This window comes from Carassius gibelio, chromosome B18 (genome assembly GCF_023724105.1).
Source record: "Carassius gibelio isolate Cgi1373 ecotype wild population from Czech Republic chromosome B18, carGib1.2-hapl.c, whole genome shotgun sequence".
In the NCBI taxonomy this organism is placed as follows: domain Eukaryota; kingdom Metazoa; phylum Chordata; class Actinopteri; order Cypriniformes; family Cyprinidae; genus Carassius; species Carassius gibelio.
The window spans coordinates 23543754-23563800 of NC_068413.1; the positions used below are offsets into that span (position 1 = coordinate 23543754).

General features: G+C 34.3%; 1 protein-coding gene across 1 annotated transcript in view; it reads left to right on the top strand.

Moving 5' to 3' along the window:
* The window catches only part of LOC127977544 (tumor necrosis factor alpha-induced protein 8-like protein 3), a 34551-nt gene extending 15793 nt beyond the window's left edge, over positions 1-18758 (top strand). The window contains exon 2 of the mRNA XM_052582464.1: positions 17164-18758. Coding sequence (XP_052438424.1) covers positions 17164-17726 — 563 coding nt within the window. The 3' untranslated portion in view covers positions 17727-18758. The remainder of the gene's footprint in view (positions 1-17163) is intronic.
* Positions 18759-20047: the final 1289 nt, after the last annotated feature.

Consider the following 20047-nt stretch of genomic DNA (forward strand, 5'->3'; position numbering starts at 1 on the left):
CCTCTCTGTCTTTTTTCAGTATGGAAATAGTGAAGACTCACAGTGTTGTGCCAAGCATTCACTCACAGTGAACCATCTCTGCTGTGCGTCTTTTGAAAGTTGACAGCTCTTCACAGGAATAAACGTCACTGCAGAGTTGGTGCTGATCCCAGATGAGGAAGCCCACGGCTTTGCCACACACAACTAATCACACCACAGACTTTATTACGGTGCTTGCAAAACCACAATGTGTTGCTATTCATCAGGCCTTTTGCTTTGGGTTTGTTCTTATGCCCTGTCCTTGATAATTAAACTTGTTAGGCCACTTAAACTTAAACCTTTAAAATAAAGCCACATAAACCTTGTAGTTCATGAATCCGTAGAGGGACAGTTCACCCAAAAATGAAAAATTGCTGTTCATTTACTCGCCCCTAGGCTATCCAAGAAGTAGGTTGCTTTTTTCTTCAGTAGAAAAGTCAAGAAGATTTTTAGCTGAAATCGTTTTCCTTGGTGATTGCCAGTCAGCGGCTAAAAAAGCTAAATAATAATTATAATAAAAATATCTGTGGCTTCTGATGATATTGAGCTCTTGTGAAGTGAAACAATAAATCTGTGCAATAAACTGAATATTATTTACAACATTATTGTTGGAAAGCACTCTTAGCAGATTTATATATAATATATGTGTGTCTTTATTTCCTGACATGAAGGTAAACAAAAAAAAAGTTTGTTGCATTCTGAAAGAATAGAGTTCTGTGTCTTTATTTAAAAAAAAAAAAAAAAAAAAAAAAATATATATATATATATATATATATATATATATATATATATATATATATATATATTATCATGCAGAGAGCCTCAAGCAAGCATGGAATTTAAATTCTTTATAATAATATTATTAAAGCACCCAATTATGATGTGGAACATGTATGTTTTACATGTCTGAAGCATACAAAGTGAATAAAGTAGTCTTCACCAGCTCACCTTTTTACATAAACAATGATAAATCATAAAAAACATTCATTTTGCCCATTCATTCAAGTGATAAGTTCACGCATGTGGAAATCTCCAGCTCATCAGTTTTTAATCTGAGTTTAAACTGTTTCCTCAGTTCAGGGTACTGTTGAAGGAACTGAAGCTCTGAATGAATGGAACCGTGACTGTCAGACACTTCTGGAAATGAGTTTTGTATGCATATATCTGTGCTGCTCAAGCCATGAACTGATTTCAAATAGTTCAGTCCGATCTAATTTAATCAGTTCGCCAAAAAGAACCAGTTCAAAAGAAGGATTTGTTCGCAAATTTGGATATCACTCTAGACTGCTTGGCTGCGATTATATTATAGGTAACATTGTTGTAAATAATTTTCCATTTCTTGCACCGAATAATCGTTTCGCTTCACAAGACCTCAATATCTTGTCAGGGCCACAGGTATTAGCCTAAATTAGTTTTTCTTGATATGCCACGTTTGAACAATTTAATGCATCCTTGCTGAATATAATTATTAATTTCTTAATAATATATATTCCATTATATTTATATATAAGAATATATATATATATATATATATATATATATATATATATATATATATATATATATATATATATATATATATATATATATAACCCAAACAGTATTATATTTGTAAAGTGAATTGAACTTGCACAGTATTCTTTTGCTCCCTGTAAGTGCTGTTTCTGTGTTTTCTTGCAAATGCAATCTGACTTCCAAATTATAACTCTCACATCCTACATGAGATTCCAGCTCCAGAAGCCAGATCATCACTCGCTGTCTGTTTTTATCGTTTAGCGTTCATGTCGTGATGGCTGCTGGTTCAGAGTTGGCGAGAGTAACAGCAGAAGAAGCTGTTTTCATGTCGAGTCTGTCCCTCAGGGACCGCACTGGAGAAGCTTTCAGAAATCAGAGTGTTCTCCTCAGAGGAAGACAGAAGAGGGAGAGAGACAAAGAGAGCAAAACGAGTGGGAAGGAGAGAGGTAGCCTATGGCAACATTAGGTTTGAGATAGCAAAGTAAAGACGAGTCTTCTCTTCCTCAGAAACAGGAATTCCCTGTACAAATCTGTTCTCAGATGCACTTTCATGAGTTCTGAACACATCTTTATTAAAGCTTATTAGATTGTGAGTGTATGAGATTTCCAAAGAGATGTTGTTCTGCTGTCAATCATCCAAGCAATAACTTCAAGTGTGTAAATTAATGTGAACATGTTTACTCATGTACACTTATAACGGAAGTCCAGCAGGCAGGCAGCAATGTGAATAACCATTTTAAATGTTCAGCTATAGCTGCTTGTAACTCATGACCAGCTAGAAAATTAATCCTGATTACTTTTTTATATCTGTATGAGGATACCAGGAAAGGACCTGATGTAACTTACCATAAACTGAACTGCCTACACTGTTTTTTATGTGAAAACGCATAACCAGACGTTCCTCCTCCTAGAACTACAACTCCACTTCCAAAGAACAATTCAGACTTGCTGAACAATGATTTGTATGAAGTTTCTCTTTTTATTTTGAAAAATTTAATAAAATTGATTTCAAGTTCATTGCTTTTATAATTATTATTATTTTTGTTTATTTATAATTATTATTTTTTTATTTATTTTTTAGTTAAGGTTTATGGATAATTTAGTCTAATTTATAAAATGTCAGGTGCCTAAGAAATTAATGAATATTTATATAATATATTGTTCTTTACTTCACAAATGTCATTCTGAAAAACAAAAAATTACACAAATAAATAAATAAAATGCATATATTTATATCATACACACACATTTTCTGCCAATATGGATTTCTATAATAATCTTGAGTAAATGCAAGGATAAAACAAATGTGTGTATATTTCACAAATATATGAAGTACTCAGCTTAATTCTTTCCAAAACAATGACTGGATAAATCCTAGTAGTATTTTGTAGGACACTTCTCTATTTTAAAACCAATATAAATATTTCCACAAAAATAATCTATGTTGATTTCCACTGAACTAGAGTTTCTTAAAAAGAAACAACATTACACGTTTTGGTGGAATTGTAATGAGAACAATATGTTTCTTGGTTTAACTGGTAACTGGGATTACTGAAAAGATTCAGTGGATGACAACAAATATTCAAATTCAAATTCATCACTTGATTTTTATGGCAGTTTGTATACAATAGAAATAGCAATAAAGTGACTGGTTGGTTCAAACTTGAGCTCAGCTTCTGCTCTGCATCTTCCTGTTTCTTGGACTGACCTGAAATATGGTATTTTTAAGAGATATTGGAGAGTAAAATGAAAAACAACACATGGCAGATTGTATTGCTTATTTTAGAAATAAGTTTTTGAAATATGAGCTTTTCAAATAGTTTTTGAGATTTTGAGATTTCCCCACTGAATTATGATATTTATATATTTGTCTCTCTCAATCTTGTTAATGGAAAATCAGATTTCATTCCCCCAGAATGCCAAGTAGTGACCCCAAGGGTGTTATGGGACATATGTGTGTCCTTTTCATTTCTGACCCCTACTTTCTACAGCCATATTTATAATATATTCACCCCCAAACCAATCACCACACACAGACTCAACATTATTTGTTTATGTAAAATGCCATATTTGTTTTCGTGTTATAGACGAGATAGCCGAGTTCTAGAGAAACCAGTATGGAGGGGGTGTGAGAGGACAGCAGGGGTCTGTGTTTTATCTAGAGTCATGTTTTCAACACCTTTTTAATTAATTCTTTAGTGTTTGGAAAAAAATCTCAGCCGACAGAATCATACACAAAATATACGTGTGCAGAATCTTATGCAACAGACAGCATGTAAAAATAAATAAATAAAAAAAATACAGAAAGAAATACTAAAAATCATACTTGCAAATATGCTTTTGACTGTGAAAAGAAGGATATTTTAGCATACTTTTAAAAAGGATATGTAATTTAAAGAAATATACTGAAGTCTGAACTGAATGTGATGTTTTCAAACACTTTACTGCACGTTATTTACAATTACATAAAAATGTATGATAGTTTAAATTTATATTCAGTTCAATTGATCTTGCAAGTGCTCTTCTGACACCCTTAAAGAATATTTAAATTTTTATTTTTATTTTTTATAATTATCATATTGTCTTAAAATGTGTTTAAATTGTACATTTCTATAAATATAGTTTAATGTAATATCAATTTAAACTACAGGTTTTTTTTTTTTTTTTTTCAAATACATGTTAAAAACGATGACAGAAACAATTTTATAGTTACACTTTTTTCTTGTATTAAAAAGCAAGCATAAAACTGTGGTATCTATGGATTTAATCAAACAATCAAAGGTGGTTCTTGACTTGAAAAATTAGAGAATCAGTGATATTATAAGTGATAATTTCAATAATCAGTGATGCTGTGATGCTGTCTAATAATCCAGTATTAGACAGCATCACTGATTAAAATATATTCTATTAATATATTAATAAATATATTAAATTAGCACGGGCCAAACATTTTTCTCTCATGGGAAAGCCTATTTAGGGCCGCTTATATTGAGGAACCCTGGTCTAAGGGAACTTTTTTGTCAATTTTATCATCCATCTATTCAGAAGACCAATCAAAATAAATCTGCAAAATTTGAGGCATGCATTTATAACTTTATATCTCATTTATTCTTAATGTCTCTGCATTTAAACAACATTAAAAGTAATGCTTGAATTAGGAAACACAGCTAATAATCTCCTTCTCTGTAATACCTTATAAGGACTCATAATCCAAACGTGGAAAGCTGTCTATTCTGTGTCTCTGACTCTTGCTTGTTTAGTATGAGTAATAAACATCAGGCACATTTAGTAATTGATTGCTACACCATGAACTTTGGTATGGACAGTTTGATATGGTTAGAGATGAATATAGCTATATAAACGAGAGCTATCAGGAAGCATGATGCATGATAATAATTATGATGCATGAGAATGAACACACACACACATAAACACACACACAAGCAAGCAGGAGACTTATTCGAGAGAACAAATTATAAAATTGCATGCACGTTTTAGTGCACAGATGGCACAAATTAGTAAATCCTGCACACAATTTATTTATTTATTCTTGCATATACTGTATATATTTTGTGTTGTACTGAAATGACTGCTTTATAAAGATAACTCTTTACAAAAAAAGAATAGGCTAATAAAACATAAAATCCATTTGCTTTCTCTTTTTTTTAGGTGAATGTACATTTGAATAAATTATGAAAGTCATTTTTCAATTTGGAGTCCAACTTTCGGACGCATATACAGCGTTACTTATTATACATTTACCATTATTCTATATTCTTTATTTTAAATAAAATTTTAGCATCCAGATGCGTCGGGAACATGGAAACAGTTGGATTCGTGCCGAAAGAGAGAGTTTTTGGATTGACGTTTTTTTATAGCCTAAGCTAATAACTGTTTTTATAATGTTTTTAAACATTTAGCTTTAGACTACAGGCATTTTAGCCTTTATTATTTCGGAAGTAATAGGGCTTATAAAATGCGACGTGGGCCGCAACTTTTTTATTTTTTTTTTTTTTTTACTCTCAAAAACGCAATCTTATAATGTTTTTTTTTTTCCTTTTAACAACGCAGCAAACATTTTTAAATATCTTAAAAATACTTGGTTTTTAAGTAGCTTAGTCTACATTTGGCCAAAATCTAGAGATGATGATGCAGTAGCCTAATGGCTGTGACTAAGCGTTAGATCTCTATTTTTTTCTTTTCTTTTTGAGTAAAAAAAAAGCAATACTTTATTATTATTACATTACTATTATAAGGCAAATAATATTGTTTTTTAAAAATAACGTTATTAACCGGCATTTCTTCCATCCGAACCGGTTTTGGAATGGTAATAATATCAGATGAGCGCGGAACAGAAATGTTAAATATCGATTCTGCTCGGAGTGAAGCGATTTAATATTTTTTTTTTTTCAAGCCCTGATTTCTACACCAAGATTACATTTTACCCACAAAGATGTTGCATCTGATGCACATCCCCTCCCTCTGCTCAAACACACACATTTACTTACCTATCTAAATGGAGACACTGCATAGACTTCTACTGCTTTTATAAATACTGTTAAATCAAACAATAAAAATAAAAATTAATGTTCATCCAATGCTGTCCAAAGAGGTTTGTTTACACTGTGCAGCCTACTCTGACATTAGAGTATTTGGGTTTGGTGGTCTCATGGGTAAACACAAAGCCAGCTCAATGAACAGGGAAGTTCACTAATGATTAAATCCTTCTTTTTTTTCTGCTTTAAGCCCAAGAAAAACAAACTTTGTTCTTTTTTTACATTAATATCTTTCCCATCCATTTAAAAAGATATAGCTACAGCTGTAGAGACCTCAAAGATACATAAACACAATCGAGAAAAAAAAAAAAAAGTCATTTAAAAAAAATATAGGTCCTCACTCCTCACAAATATAACTAAAGCTGCACACAGTAAACACACACACATACTACCATGAACTCCTCCTACTCTACGTATGTTAATTTTTTTTTAATACTAGTAAGGTTAACTCAATTATATTTACAATATAATATGTTATGCATGTTTCTTCTTTTGCATGTTTCATCAGTCAGTTATTTAAACTGCTGATGACATTTACAGTGACTGAAGAGCAAGCCTCCCATAGACACAAACACACACACCCACAAACACAATGCTGGAGGTCCAAAAATAACCCCTAATAATGTATTTTTGTGGTGCACACACTGTGACAAGCTTGTGTCAATCACACACACACACACACATTCACACACACACATTCCCCCGTGGCCACTTGTACCAGTTCTCGAATCTGGAGTTGCGAGCTTGTCAGGTGAATTTAAGTGTGATGCTCTGACACCACAGTAGTCATTAGCAGTTCTCTCTCTGTGTCGCCATCATAAATGACTGGTATGACAGGAGGATTATGGGTAATGGAATGCCCCAGGCTCATTGCTCGCCTACTGAGAAACACTTCAATCATTATTATCCAGATCAGTCTAAACTCGTACCCACTGCAGACACAACGCATTAAAGTATCAAAATGTACCATGGTATTAGGGGTTTTGACATGGTACCACAATACTGCAATGTTTTTGGACTGGTATGGGACAGATATGATATTTCCATTTTGAAAATAGGTGAGTTTTTTTTAAGAATTAAAAATATTCTTATTTTGGAGTTTGAGAATTAACACATTGCAACCATGCTTGGGACAGCCCATATAAACGAGCCAAAATGCTTTACATTACTTGAAATAATCATTTCTGAACATTAAACTTTGACTTTTTATCCTTTATTCACCTGTTTCTCCAGGTTTCTCATTAAAATATATTTAAGTAAATAGTGTAAAATACATTGCTATAATGTCATAGAATACCACAGTTTAATAATAGCAGGGCACATTGTAACACAGTGTTACAACGTTCCCCATCTGCACAACTGGAATTGATATATTGTTAGTGTCTTCTGCTAATTACCGAAGCATTAAAAAAACGGATACATAAATAACAGATTGGAGATTAAAATAATAGCAAATATGTCTAATTTTAAATTAACACAAAAACTAAGATGAAATTTTTTTCTCTGTATAGTGTTGATATGGCCACCAGTAAATACCATACATTTTGTCATTCTAGCATGTGTGGAAATATTTAAAACAGTTAGTTTGTGCCCCGCGCTCCCCTGAGTACACTAATAAAAAAAGTACTTATTATGAAATTAATTTAATTTAAAATAATATACTTAAGTGCAAACTGAATGTAATGTACTTGGGCTCAAAACAGGATATACGTTATGAAAGTGGACAAATGGTCAGGCTCTTTAAAAGTACACTTAAGTGGCCTTTTGTTCCATTAATATTATATTATCTGCAACTACAGTCTTTAAAGAATGGACTTTTAAGTATGAAAATACTCTACATGTCCGCATTCAAAACAGTTAAGCACTCTTATTTGAAGTACTTTATGATATACCATGGTATTTATCAAAGTGACATTGTATTACTATCTGATACCATATGTGTTTTGGGTAAGCATATTTCTTTAAGGCCATAAAACACTCTTAGCAAGCGACCAAATTAAACTCTCCAATCAAAGAGTTGATCCTTCAAAGAAACAGCTGAAAGGTTCTGAAAAGTTTCCTCACCTTTTGTAAGAGCATCCTATTAGAAATAAAATCTCTCACTATACCCTTCATGAGAGTATTTGACATGGCAAAGAGCGGAAACTCTTGAGGGGAAATTAAAGATATGTTATTTGATTGAGTCTAGGAGTTTGTTTAGTCATTTGGCTCAAGTGCCGTATATATTTCAAAAGGTATAACAATGTTGTAATATCTTTGTGAAACATAAACCTGTCGATCAAACAAAGAAAGGTGTGTCCTGTATTTAAAACCAGTTCATCTCATTTTCCTACAGATGGTCATTTAAAAGGTCAATATATGCAAACACGTGAACACACAAAAGATCCATTGGCTACCACTTTTCAAACATTTCATAAAAACAACTCTTTGAAATCATAAAACAAATTGATAACTCTGGCTATATTTCAAAACGAAGGTATGGGACAGGTATGATGTTGAAAATGAAGAACACTTACATAATATCACATATTACACTTACAGTGCATATTAAGGAATTTATATACAGAAATGTAAAAGAATACACTTAAGTGCGATCTGAATGTGATGTTTTGGAAGCTTACTGTAACTGTATGTTAAAGCAAATGAAAATGTGTTATAGTTCAAAGTAGCTTGAACTTTAAAGTGCCCATTTAAGTAATTTCATATGAAATTTCGTAATTATTTACAATCTTGTTGTCTTTAAAATATCATATACTGCTGAATGTACAGGCAAGCATTTGTGGTAAATATGAATGTTAAAATTATAACCAAGTACTTTACATATGCTTTAGTTGAAATCAGACAGAATTAGTGAAACGCCAAGCAACAGCATGAACACAGTAAACACAGTCTGGGGAGGACAGAAGAAAACAATGCGGTCAGAGGAGAATATAAGACAGGGACAGAGAGTCTGAGGATTAGTTTTAATTGGTCGGACGTAAACAAATCAGTCATAAGTGGGTTTTCTTGGTGAGTGTGTGGAGGTCATGTAGGCTCCAAGAGCATTCCTTGTTCTTCCAAGCAGATAAGGATTTTAGAAAACCAGCACACTGTAAACATGCCACATGTTGAGAGATCTGTTACCTGTGTTTTGGAAAATAGTACATAGAATTTGAACTACTACCATTTAATTAAGTTTGAAATATCCACATCTCTTGTGTATTCCCTTTTAAGGGGATAATTCACTAAACTTTTCGTGGATCATTTCTATATGTTCTTTTTTTTAAACCTTCTCAAAATGCAGGGGTTCATAAGCATAGTTTGCCATTCATCGCCAATGGAGTTCAGTGATTTTCCATTTCCCAAAATTATAGTTCAAACGAACATTTGCGAAGAGCACTGCAAACTTTTGTGATTGAAACTACAGCTCTTAACCTTTGTTTAGAAGCATAGTTTCTTGTTACTATGACATGTAAACTTCAATTTATATATTTTAGCTTGTCAACAGCGAAGTAAAGTCGTCATCAATGAACCATGTTCATTACAGAACAAGTTTTACAACATACAACATTTCTACAACAATAAAATGTATTGGTGATGATCTTCATCTTGCAATTCTGACTTTTTTTCATAATTGCAAGTTTACTTCTCACAGTTGTGAGCTATAAAGTCAGTATTGTGAGTTATGAAGTCAGAATGGCTGGATATAAACTCGAGTTTACATCTTGTAATTCTGATTTTTTTTCTCAAAGTTGTGTGATGTTATTTCACAGTTTCAAGTTATAAAATCAGAATTGCAAGATATAAACTCACAGCTGTGAGAATTAAAACTGCAGTTGCAAGTTACATATAAAGTCCAATTCTAAGAACAAGGTCTTTCAGTTGCGATTTTATGTCTCCCAATTTTGATTTTATAACTCATAATTGCATGTTATTAAGTCAGAATTATGAGATATAAACTGTGGCTTAGGTTTTAATGTGGTTTAGAGTAAGGTTTTACTAGTTAGTTTTCACAGTGATGCATAACTTGTGTTTTTTTATCCGTACGATCAGGAGTTTGTTTCCCAAAGCATCATTAATCAGATATAAGAACATAATTCAACAATTCAGTGTTTCCCGACACCATGATTTAAACAAACATGTGCAAACAGCATCATAAACATGTAGGAACTACTGTACAGCTCTTTACATGAGGTAATCAGAGAAGGTGCCTGGTGCAATGACTTCCTGCATGTGACGTCATTGACAACAATTTTATATTGTGGAACCATTATGGTGTGACCAAGCTACTACAGGTTTTGGAAACAGTACTGTCTACTGTAGTTGGTCAGTTTCTCCAACATTGCACTGTACTATGGAAGTTAATCAGCGAGTTACAGTTACAATGCAACTTTTTTATTTATTTATTTATTTATTTATTTATTTTTTATGTTTCCCGCTTCATGCTTACTTTTTTATACAAATCATACTTTGAGGAGCAATTAATTTAGCATTTTCAATTGAATGCAAATGGTGAACAGTTTGTGTACATTATAACACGATCAATAATTCAAGGGCCGTTATTCAGTACATAATGGAGAAGAGTGTCACCTGCTATATCTTGATAGTCAGCAAACTATTTCCAGCACACATTTATTTGGAATTGTTTATCCCTTTACCTGATTTGCATAATGGCTTCATTGAATTTGAATTTGGAAAACAACGCAGAAAGTTCATGCACATAAACACTGTCAATGAAATTCATTATGATGGAACTCCTCTTGCACACAATCAGACAACAGGGTCTTTGTATTTTATTTATTTTTTTCACTATTTTTCTAAAGCCCTGAAAGTTTTATGGGCCAAAAGAGCAGAAACTCTATGTGGCCGGGTAAGTGTCGGGTTGGTCTGGTGTGTGTTGATGCCACAGGTTGTGTCTGTCACTCTGTCACACTGACTTTAGTTTACATCATCACAGAGAGAGATGCTGAACAAATCCTCGATTCACAACTACGACATTGCTTACACAGATGCAGAAACAGTCAAATGCGTTTGCACTGCTAAACCAACTGCCAGGGGTGTCAGAGTCAGTTCTTAAGAGTTTAAAAATTGGCTTTGGAAAACTCAGCATTGGTCAATCTGAATGTTATGGAACCACAAAATAATACAGTGGAAAATGTAGAAAGACAAACCATGATTTGTGCTCCCTGTTTGCACAAAACATCAAACACAATGGCTTCATTGTAGTTTAAATTACAAATCAATGATTTACATGAGCTGGTTCTTTTAATGAATCATTAAAAGAAAACTCACATACTTTATGAGTCACAGACAAAATCAGTATCAAATGGCTGCGCCATTAACATTTGACCCAAACCACAAGCCATTCCTCACGGTCATATCTGACTCACAATACAATTGCGTATGAAAATAAACTTAATTATGTTGTACATACTTAAGGTTTGTTATATTTTAAATATTGAAATTACAGAATAATTGGGCAATATGCGGTTAAAGATATACTATAATAATCAAATTCATTTTGTAGTAAAGCAATTTTTATTATATTGTATTTTATTATTATTATTATTATATCTAAACAAAATATATGATATTGTGAAATTGTGAAGATGAATCAGAATTACAACAATAATCAATAAATTATTTACAATTTTCATTTCTGAATGTGACGTTATCAACTAGCCTTGACCAAAAGACAAATAATAATAGTACATTAAAGACCACAGACAGATGGCATGCTACAGCTTTAATAATAGATCAAAATAAATTATTTAGTCATTAAAGTGCCCCTGTTATGGGTAATAAAAGATTCATATTTTGGTTTTGGGCAACCCCAGCAACAGGTTGACATGCATCCAAGGTCAAAAAACACTTTTATTGTCTTAATATGCTTTATTTTTACCTTATTTCCTCAAGACTCTCAAACCATTTGTTTAATGATTAATGTTTCTAAACCCCTCGTTTGCATGACGCTAATCTGCAGTGATTGGTCCAGTTGGTCTCATTTTAATTTCATCACGCCTGTAATGCCCATAGAAAGTAAAAGAAATGGACACAGCGACCCCGTTGGAACTCAATTGAGACAAGTGAAGCCCATTTTTTGCGTTTTTTAGCACTTCCGTTTCTGACGCGCAGACTCAAACTAAGCTTGACGACGTCAGCAACCTGTCTGCCAGATGTAAATCTTCTAGTAGCTGTGCGTTCAAACTGCCATCGTTAATCTTGCAGAGACGGCGAGCTTGAGCGGGGAGTTCTTTGTCGTGAGTGAGCAGGAGTAAGTATTCTGATTAATTATTTTGTATAGTATTTTAAAATGTAACGCCAGTACGCCATATTAAGTTAATTGCCTGCGAGCGTCTCCTCCTGTCTGTACGGTAATGCGACAGAGAGTCGAGTGGTTATGACGCAATCGTTAGCCTATTTTTACAAAAACTGTTTCTACGGGGCCATAATGTAACATAGAAGGTAATGGAGCCCTTTATACATTGTCGTGTATCTTTAGAAATAAATAATGGACAAACGGAGTCTTTAAACGCCTCAGATGTAAAGTTATTCGGTGTCAAAGTGACGCCAAAATGAATGGGAGTCAATGGGAATGCTAACGCAAGTGAAGTTCTGCTTCAAGATGGCGGCACGCGGCCGACTTCAACTTCCGGTCGACTTCCTTGCCGCCTGGTAATGCCTAATAAAGCAGCATTTGTGAGCACTACTTTGTGTACAGCGTTACCGGGGAAACCGTTATTTTTACCGGTCCAAAACAGCACCTAGTGGCAAAGAATGAAGAGGGCAGGCAATATGTTAATGTTTCAAGTTTACTTTTTTTCAATAATTCAGTCGACTCTTTTGAGAGAGAATCATTTTATACACGTTGCACTTTCAGATTTAAAACTTTGGAGGCTGTTTTCATTCACCTAGAGCTGTGTTACACACTGCATGAAGGTCATTTCACAAATCCATAATAGGGGCATTTATTAACTTTTTCCACCATCTCTCTGATCGTTTTACTGTGTCAACAACAGATCTAAACGCAGTGTAAAAAATATGCTACTGTTCCTTTAAGACCTCTATAGGCTAGAGGATGTACTGTCAATGACCTCCACTTATGAAGTTGTTGAACCCTTAATAAGCATAAATATGTAAACATGTGCAGCCATATGTTCAAAAGCACATGGTTGTGATGCCAGGTGAATGCTGATTTATGAACAAACCATTGCAACTTAGTTTTAATAAATGAACTGGGGAAAAAGATTCAGATTGTGTGGAATGTTAAGACATATCCTGACGAGGTGTGATGTGATTGAGCAGTACAAGCAATTCCTTTCATGTAAATTGAAGCAACGCAACATTTGGTCTGTTTTCTATTCCTGGTGCATTTGGTAGCCTTGTCCAAAGAGAAATCTCATTTGTGAAAAAAGCCTGCTTCATTCACTTGTATATTAAACATCAAATACACTCTGAACAGCTGTGCTTTAGGTCGCGCACCATTTCTGCTTTCAGTGTGGAAAGATAAATTAAATTGCCGCTAACATTTATTGTGTCACGCCTGGTTAGGACAATGTATTAGAGTATGATGACCTAGTGCATCATACCCTATTGTTTCAAAATGAACTTTTTTATATACAATATAAACCCAACATGAAATGCCAACAAATATCTCTTCAGTGGAAACACAAATGCCAAAATAGCAACATAAATATTTAATTTGCCATTTTCCACAAAACAGCACTGCTTGTTATAGTCTGCTTTTATACTGTCTGTAATATTATATGTACATTTTTTGAAAGTCCCTTAAAAAATAGAAAAGTACACTTAATTGCAATGAAAGTGCACTTGTAGTGTAAATTTTTCATTAAAAATATTTTTTTTCACAATTTTCTTTACAGTTTTTTTCTTTTCAATTTTAAAGTAACTAGAGTTGTTTTTAAAAGAACATTTTATTATTTAATTATATTTTTATTTTACAGTACATTATTACTTTATTACTTGTAATAATGTTTTGTACTTTGACTCACATACTAAAACTTACTAAATGTGCTAATTGGTAATAAATGTGTCATTACAAAAATACATAAATACATGACATACAGTACAAACTTCAACAGAAATGACATTAAAGTATATTTTAGTTTATCATAAATGCAAATGAAAACCATATTTCAAAAGTACTGTAAGCAGTTATGAAATTATGTATGGAGATCTACTTTCAACCAATATTATTTAATATAAATTCAATATATTTAATAGAAGCATTTTAAATATTTAATTTAAAACTAAACTATAATGTTTTTGAATTTAATTGTAAACAACTTGCAATCAAGTGTCCAAAAACACATTTATTATGCACTTAATTGTATCCCTTTGAAGTATATTATTTCTGTTATAAATACTCTTTTTAAAGTACGCTAGAGAATTAAACCCATGACCTCAGTGCTATAGTGTCATGCACTACCAGCTGAGCTACAAGAGCAGTAAGCTTAAACCAGTTTGTCACTGAGAGTGAACATCATCATTCCTGTCAGAGACACTAGCTAAAGGTCATGCCTCGGTCAGATCGAGGTCAGACCATCTCACCTGGCAGCCGGATGTGTGCGCACAGAGGTCAGCTTCGCTCTGGCTCTCTTTACATGAAATAAAAGAGACTGGAGCCTGGGTCAGGCGTTTGTGTGGCATTCTGTGGCATTCAGTGGCATTCTCAAATGACGTATTTTCCAGACCACCCCACTGACATATAACAGTGATTTGTGTGAGGCAATAAACGAGAGTGACGGCTCTCTGCAGAGGTCCAGGAAAGAAAAGATTCTCTGCATTTGTCTGTGTGATGTTAATTTGAACTATAGGAGGTATCCAAATAAAATTTGCTCTCAGATTACCCACGCCTCCTACAGATAAACACGACAAAACAAAACCCTCCTTCCTGTGCCATCTCACCAGCTCAGCCCAAGATAAACCCACACACTCAACTCACAAGACCCTGAGATATTACACATTATCATGGACATATACAGTCACTTAGCGAGCTGCCTTGTTGTCTCCTGCCTACATCGGCACCTCCCTTCGAAAAATGTGATCACTTTTGGAATATTTGGGTTTCTGCATTGATTGATCACTCATAAAATGGGGTTTAGTCAAAGGTTCTTTACAAAATAAATAAAAGTTCTTCTGACATCGTGAAGCACCTTTATTTTTAAGAGTTAGGGCCTATTCACTATAGGGCCTTCACTTTTTTTTTTCACTTTTTTATAGAAGATGCAAAAATACAACACAAACTTGTGCAAAAAGAGGAACATGGCGAGACAGAAAGAGTTTCTGCAGCATGCTAACATGAGAGCTCTTGAAAAGTACTTCTGTGAGGCATTTAAGTGTGTACTTCCCCAGAAATTAATGTGCAGTACACAAGTGTTTCCTTCACTGCTCTTCACCCCTGATTGATCAACAGCACCACGGCAAGAAATAACAAGAGTTTTTAGCTTAGTCTGAGGTGTATGCAAAAAAAGAAAAAAACTATTTAATGGCAAGAAAACATCTTTTTATTGAGCTGTCCTTAGGGGCTGCATGCAAAAAGTAACAGTGTATTCTGATTCACCAACAAATGACTCACATGAGCTGGTGCTTTTAATAAAATGATTTGAATAAGTCAGAAAACATTTTTTATTAAATTAACTCACAGATTCTGTCAGAGCGATTATTGAACCAACATACTGAATTTCAGTGACGTCTGAAACAAAGTGAAGCAAGAACTTTTAAACCAACTTAAAATTGTTTTATGATAAATTGTTCTTTAATATATAATATTATAAGATATTTAAGTATAAAAGCTTTTTTTTTTTTTCAAATAAATAATGCTGTTAATAAAAAAATGGTACAGTTTAAATTTCATATAGATTAAAATCCATAGATTGTGTATGGTGAAGGGTGACAAAAATATGGAAACACTGGTAAACATATTCATGTTAGTTGTTTCCAGAGTGGACATTTCACAAGAGAGAGAGAGAGAGAGAGAGAGAGAGAGAGAGAGAGAGAGATTGAGAAACTTGCCAAAACCAGACCATCATCAATCTTTTTCTCAAGTCACGGAATCCCTCATGAGATTCACAAATCCTCAGCCTTCTCTGAATGCAGTCCATTTTTTTTTTTTTATTCTCCTATTTTTGGCCCAAAACTTCTTATTGAATTATCGAACATACAGTTTCCACATCTACAACCCCAGATCAGAGAGAAGCACACCTCAGCAGAATGAACACGCTGAGAGTCTCACACACCCAGAGGAACTCTGGGTATCGCCCACAGTGTGTCAAACAGCACAGTCTGTCTAGTCTGGTCGGGGAGCTTGTACTAATATTATCACAGTCCATTAGACACTGTATAAATCATTAGTAAATCAACAGCTTTGCTGCCATACATTTGCACACAATACGGTTATGACACACCTACAGTGGCTCAATAAACTACCTCTTAAAAAAAGACTATAAACGTCATTGTGTTACATAAAATTTGTTGTATTGGCCAATGATGCTTTACCTTTTCTAACTCATTTTCTAATTATGCAAACAGATAAATAAATAGTATTTCTGATATTTCATCAAAACTTGCTCATGCAGCCTGAAATTATACTTTCCATCTCCTTTCTTCATCCTTTTCTGTAGTAAATCAGCACAAATTAAATAAAAATGTCAATAATGTATTATTTAAAAACATCCCTTTCATCATTCAATTCAGATTCGAAATGAAAATAGAGGAGATACAGAATTCAACATCAAAGGAATGTCATCAGTCTTTTAAAAATGCTTGAACATTTCATTTGAGGTTTCCACAATAATAAAGGTTCAGAAGAAAACACCCACACTTATTTGAGCGAAACATGTTGAAAGACAAATGGAATGTTTTATATTTTAAGCTTTTCAGCATGGTATTATATTGAAAGAGATGTCTGTTAGACCGCCCTTGACCTGGGTACTCAAAACGCTGTAGCCTATTTACAGAAAAATGTTCTGTTGGAAGCTGAACATTGTTGACATTCAAACTGACTTATGTGTGTGAGAGAGAGAAAAAAGAATTCTTGGAGTGGCTAATTTTACTTTCTTCTTTGTTTGTATAGGCCAAGAGAGCTTCAACTCCAAGAGTTTGGCCCTTCAGGCCCAAAAGAAGATCTTGAGTAAAATGGCCACCATGGCCGTGGCAAATCTCCTCACAGACGATACCAGCAGCGAGATTCTGGACGAACTCTACAAGGCCAGTCGCGAATACATCAAAAGCAAGAAGGAAGCTCACAAGATCATCAAAGATGTCATCAAGATTGCCCTGAAGATTGGCATTCTCTACCGAAACCACCAATTCAGTCCTGACGAGATGGAGACCGTCGAACGCTTCAAAAAGAAGATGAACCAGGCGGCCATGACGGTGGTGAGCTTTTACGAGGTGGAGTACACATTCGACCGTGGCATTCTCTCCGAGCTGCTGATGGAATGTAGGGACCTTCTCCATGAGCTGGTGGAGCACCACTTGACCGCACGCTCTCATGCGCGGATCGACCATGTTTTCAACCATTTCGCAGATGTGGATTTCCTGACCGAGCTGTACGGCCCAACTGAAGAGTACAGACTTAACCTGAGGAAGATCTGCGATGGGGTAAACAAACTCCTAGATGAGGGCACACTTTAACCTCCATTTCACGGTTCGTCGGATGAGACTTCATCAGGCTATTGGGATTTGAATGGAGGGATTTTACCCAATTTGTGTTCTTTGGTTTTTGTTTGAAATTTAGGCTGTCATGATAACTTGATGATGTCACTGTAACCCAACCTGTAGGGATGGTCAACCAAATGCAGATTAAAGTCAAATCCTGGTCTGTATTGTCAACGTACCAGATGATTGTTTGGGGAAAATCCATTTAAGTGGAGAGCCTGAATGAATCAGTGTCCTGAAAACCTGTCCTTTGTGTGCAATTGCAGGAACTTTTTAAATTACGAGCTCCTTTATATGCACTGTATGAAATCTGACCTACTTATCCTTTAGGAATGCAACCCTAGCTTTCTTCTATGCGTCCATGAGAACCAGTTAAGATGTCCAGTTAATCTACTCTTAAGGATATAGTTCATCCCAAAATGAACATTCTATAGTCAGCTTCATGATGTTCCAAACCTGTATGGCTTAAAAAAAAAAAAAAAAAAAAAAAAAAAACACAAAAAAATTGTTTGAATGTGAATCGATGTGAATGCATCAGCTTCGAGTCTTGTTTCAAGCTTGACAGAGTGACCCCATTCACTTTCTTTGTACAACCTCTTGGATTCTTCAGTAGAAATCAAGTCATACAGGTTTAAACTGAGATAAACCCAAGTAAATGATTATTAAACGACATATTTTTGGATGAACTATCCCTAAAGCGTTGAGAGCTTGAGATAGAAATGGCGCAAACCTTTGTTGAACAGAGCATACGCCAAAAATAGCATAACTGAAGTGCAGCAGAAAGATTGTAAATAAACTTTGGGGTTTTGGTCTCCTGTCTTTTGCCTTTGTAATGACTCGGTGTCACAGCTATCATGATCTCGTGCTTGGTTTTTCCAGATCCTGATGTGTCAGAGCATGTAAATGTGTGTATACGTACATGCAGAAGAGAAATGTGATTATTCCATAAGCCTGTTCAGTAACCCCAGAGTGTAGCACTATTATCTGTCATTAAACAATCCATATGAACTTCCTGTAGTGTCCTTTTGTCATTTTAGCTGCTGTGGTTGATCTATGTTTGACTGGTCCATACTGTTTAGCCAGTTAGGATCTACTACCAGTTAGAACCCATAGAGCAACATAGTGTTGGCCCAGATGCGGTCCATATCTGGCTCACGTGAAAACCACCCTGATCCAATTTGAAACTGGTTGCTGTCTGGGAATAGTATTCTCCATTCCATGCAAAGTCAGGTGTGGGATATTTAAACTTCAATATCTATCTTTTGCATCAATTTATTGTGATCTTCCAAAAAGGAATCTTGATGTTTGAGTTAAATGGAATGCAGCACTCAACATGTTTGGTGAACTAGAATAACTCTGCAGGGACATCTTTGTTGACCTTGGCTGCGTTCACACTGTCAGTGTTTGGGATTGACAACCACATTTACTTACAGGTGCAAATCTTTAAATGTCCTGCAAGTTACCCAAACCACACACTAACTAGTTGTCCTGTACTCTTCCATCGGCACATCAGGGCTTTGCCGGTGTGAGCTCAGTTATAGCCTAAAGTGTGATTGTCTCTTCTTTAAATGACCAAAATTACTATATTCTGCCACAGTGTGAATGTGGCCATTGATGAGTAAGAATGTAAACTTGCAGGTAAGCTTATTACAGTAATTTTAACAAATTATCTGGTTTGTCTCTTGTGTAGATAAAGTCCTCCTGTTAAGTTCATACTCGTTACAAATTATATTACAACATCAGTTGTGATCAAGTGATTTTGGTTGGAATTAAATGGAGTCACGGTACAGTTTTATATTTTGCTCTCTTTTATTATTTTTCTCGTCAACAACAGGGAGCTTTTTGGACTAATGTTATATATTGGAAACCAAAAGAATCACATTGGATGAACAAATTATGTTTTCTCATTCTCATGTTGCCAGAGAAAAAGTTTTTTTTTTTTTTTTTTTTTTTTTTTTTTTAAAGTGGACATAATTTGGTTTCTCTGTAAACCTATGCAAATTGAATGTTTTCTGACAAGCTTTTTACAAATTAATTGTATCATCAGCATTCAGAAGTACAACAAATTATGATCAATAATAATCAGCTTCTGCCATAATTCCTGACAAAATAATTGACAAGCCCTGTTTCCCACTGGTAATTATTACTCACGCGCTCAACTTGTAAATATGATCATTCTAACATGACTTGAAAGCAGCGTTAGATGATGTGACTAATGGGAGTTCAGTTAAATTACTCTATTCAACCACAACTAAAGGCAAATTTCATACAACACAAAGAAGTTCTGTACAAGGCAG